The sequence below is a fragment of the Solanum lycopersicum genome, chromosome 9 (assembly GCF_036512215.1).
Source record: "Solanum lycopersicum chromosome 9, SLM_r2.1".
NCBI lineage: Eukaryota > Viridiplantae > Streptophyta > Magnoliopsida > Solanales > Solanaceae > Solanum > Solanum lycopersicum.
The window spans coordinates 28,429,145-28,432,021 of record NC_090808.1 but is presented as its reverse complement, the minus strand read 5'-3'; the positions used below and the strand labels follow the sequence as shown (position 1 = coordinate 28,432,021).

At 37.4% G+C, this 2,877-nt stretch overlaps 1 protein-coding gene across 1 annotated transcript; it reads left to right on the top strand.

Moving 5' to 3' along the window:
* Nucleotides 1–647: 647 nt before the first annotated feature.
* Nucleotides 648–1,316, top strand: LOC138338456 (uncharacterized). The gene has a single exon (XM_069289419.1). The coding sequence runs from the start codon at nucleotides 648–650 to the stop codon at nucleotides 1,314–1,316; it is 669 nt and encodes a 222-aa protein (XP_069145520.1).
* Nucleotides 1,317–2,877: the final 1,561 nt, after the last annotated feature.

Below are 2,877 nucleotides of genomic sequence, written 5' to 3'. Positions count from 1 at the left end.
GAAAATTCATTTTCTTGATAATCCTTTGTCGTGCCTATAGAATTTTTGAACTATGTTTCTTTTAACATCTATTTCCTTTCTTGTGGTTAAACGCGATGAACATTAGAAGGATAGCCGCGAGAAGAGTAGGAGAAAATATTGGGAATACAGAAGCAACTTGCGAAGGAAATCTAAATGCTCCCCAGGTTCAAGTTGTTGCAAATAATAAAGGTCCGGTGAATCCTCGGGCTTTGACGAATGGTGAAGTGAGGGCAGCCCTGTTTCGAATGGCCCAATCCATCACCACCCATGCTCAGTCCATTAGGTTACAAGCTAACAAAGAAGTTGTTCTTCGAGAGAACCAACATGCTAGTACTATGAGATGCCATTTGAGATATTTTATAAGAATGAATCCTCCCATGTACATTGGATAAAAAATTTATGAAGAATCCCAAGATTTCCTTTAAAAGGTATACAAGATTTTGTTTTCTATGGGGGTGAGTACTACTGAGAAGGCTGAGCTTGGTGCATAAACACTTATGCCCGTGGCTCAGACATGGTACAATCAGTGGAAGGATAGTGGGGCATTAGGACGTGGTCCTGTGAATTTCGAGATCTTCTAAAAGGCCTTTCTTGACATGTTCTATCCAAGGGAACAAAGATTAGATATGGTAGAGGAGTTCATAAAACTTCATCAAGAAGGTATGAGTTTCAAGAAATACTCCTTCAAATTCATTAAGCTGTCCAAAAGTGCTTCTTCTTTCATTTCTATTGCTAGGGATGAAATGAGTCATTTTATTACGGGTGTGTATGAAGATTTTGTAGAAAAATGTCGTGAAGCTCCGCTTCATGAAAATATGGATAATTCTATGTTGAAGGTTCATGCGCAACAGCTAGAGGAATGCCGTCTAAGGAAAAAGAATATGGAAGCTAACGGGGTAAAGTCATTTGAAAGTGGTTGTTCTAAGAGTAGGCTTGATGTTCAAAACAAGCCTAAATTTAAGAAGAGCTTTTCAAATCAGGTTCCTTTTAATTTTTCCAAGAATCACAATGATAAAGGTTCTAATCCTAAACCTCAAAAGGGGAGAAATGTTAATCCACAAAAAAAGAGACCAACCCATGGTAAGCGTGGTAAGAAAAATGTGGGCGAATGTCTTGTTGGGACTAATAGTTGCTATGGTTGTGGCAAAGGTGTCCATAAGGTGAAATATTGTCCAAATGTGATAAGTCAAGGTAAGGGAAATAGCCAATTCGGTCCTAGTTCTGAAGCTCCAAAGAGGAACCGTTTATATGCATTCAGGCTAGGGGTGAACAAGAAATCTCTCCGAACGTTGTGATGGGTATGTTACAAGTTTTCTATTTTAATGTGTATTCATTGCTTTATCTAGGTGCTACTCTTTATCTTTTTATAACTTTGATAGCTAGGAAGTTTGAGGTACTTGCCGATGTTAAGGTTGAACCCTTTTCGGTCTATACCCCAATGGGTAACTCTGTAGTTTCAAAAAGAGTATAGAAAATGTTGATGATGTTGCCCAATAGAGTTACTCTTAGTAGTATTGTAAAAATTGACATGTTTGATTTTGATATCTTCTTGGGTTTGGATTGTCTTCGTGATTGTTTATCTTCCATAGATTGTAGATCATTGGTGGTAAAATTTCAGTTCCCTAATGAACCTATTATAGAGTGGGGGGGGGGGATTCTATGCAAAGGGGTCAAATTATTTCTTGTATGAGGTATTGTAAGATGATAGCAAAGGATTATTTACATCATGTGGTGATAGTTAAGGACCTAGAATGTGAAACTCCTTCTATTGAGTCACTCCCTGTAGTGACAGAATTCCTAGAGGTTTTTCCTAATGACCTTCGGAGTTCCACCCAAACGGGAAATTGACTTTGGCATTAATTTGTTACCGAATACGAATCCAATTTCAATTCCTCCATATAGGATGGATCTTGCAAAATTGAAAGAGTTGAAGCTCCACCTTAAAGATTTACTACCAAAGGGTTTCATTTAACCTAGTATTTCTCCATAGGGTGATCCGGTCATGTTTGTTAAGAAAAAGGATGGATCCCTGTCACGACCGTAGTCTAGACCCCAGACGAGAGCGGCGTCGTTGACCTCTTAGACGACACAATCAATCCTTCATATGTCATCGTTACTTCATCTAAGTTAATTTTAGCGGAAAATTTGAATTTTTTTTGCTTAATTTTCATGTAAGACATTCTACTTTAACTCATAAAGGTTCATAGTCAACCATCTAATATTAAGATCATCAAATGAAATAAGTAGTTTCATACTCTATTAAGTGTATACTTGCCAAAATTGCACGAATACAATATTTGAAATAATATGAGAAAAAAAATTCTAGTGGAACATACTCCACTAGCTCAAACATATATCGAAGCTAGAATATAATGGTCAAGCGTCCTCGAAAGCATGGGGGTCTACTAAATAAAGATGAATTCTCCACGTTCAGATAGCTTCAGCGTCGACCTATAAGATCTAAAGTCCACCTGTGCCTTCACCTAAAAATGTAGAGTTATATGGGATTAGTACACACTTGTACTAAGTATGGGTATATGCAAGCACACACCAACGACATGCATGATTAAGAAGATCTCTTTCTTTCAATATGAAATATGGAAAGCGAAGTCAGTGGACTTGCCAACTTTGAATTAGGAAACTCATGCGTCAGAGCAACATGCATAATCATACTTATCATTTTGCAAACAGCACATAACATATTACACATATCATATCACATACTTCATATCATTATTTCATATGCAATTAGACCTTCGAATCATGCACATCACATTAGCACTTCCCAATTAGGGCTCAACATATGGGACCTCAACTAGGGACCTTCTTTAACAAACACAGAGTTTGCTTGTTTCA

What these genes read in the sequence shown, in the direction of transcription:
- LOC138338456 (XM_069289419.1), top strand. Translation starts at nt 648, where the DNA reads ATGGTAGAGGAGTTCATAAAACTTCATCAAGAAGGTATGAGTTTCAAG.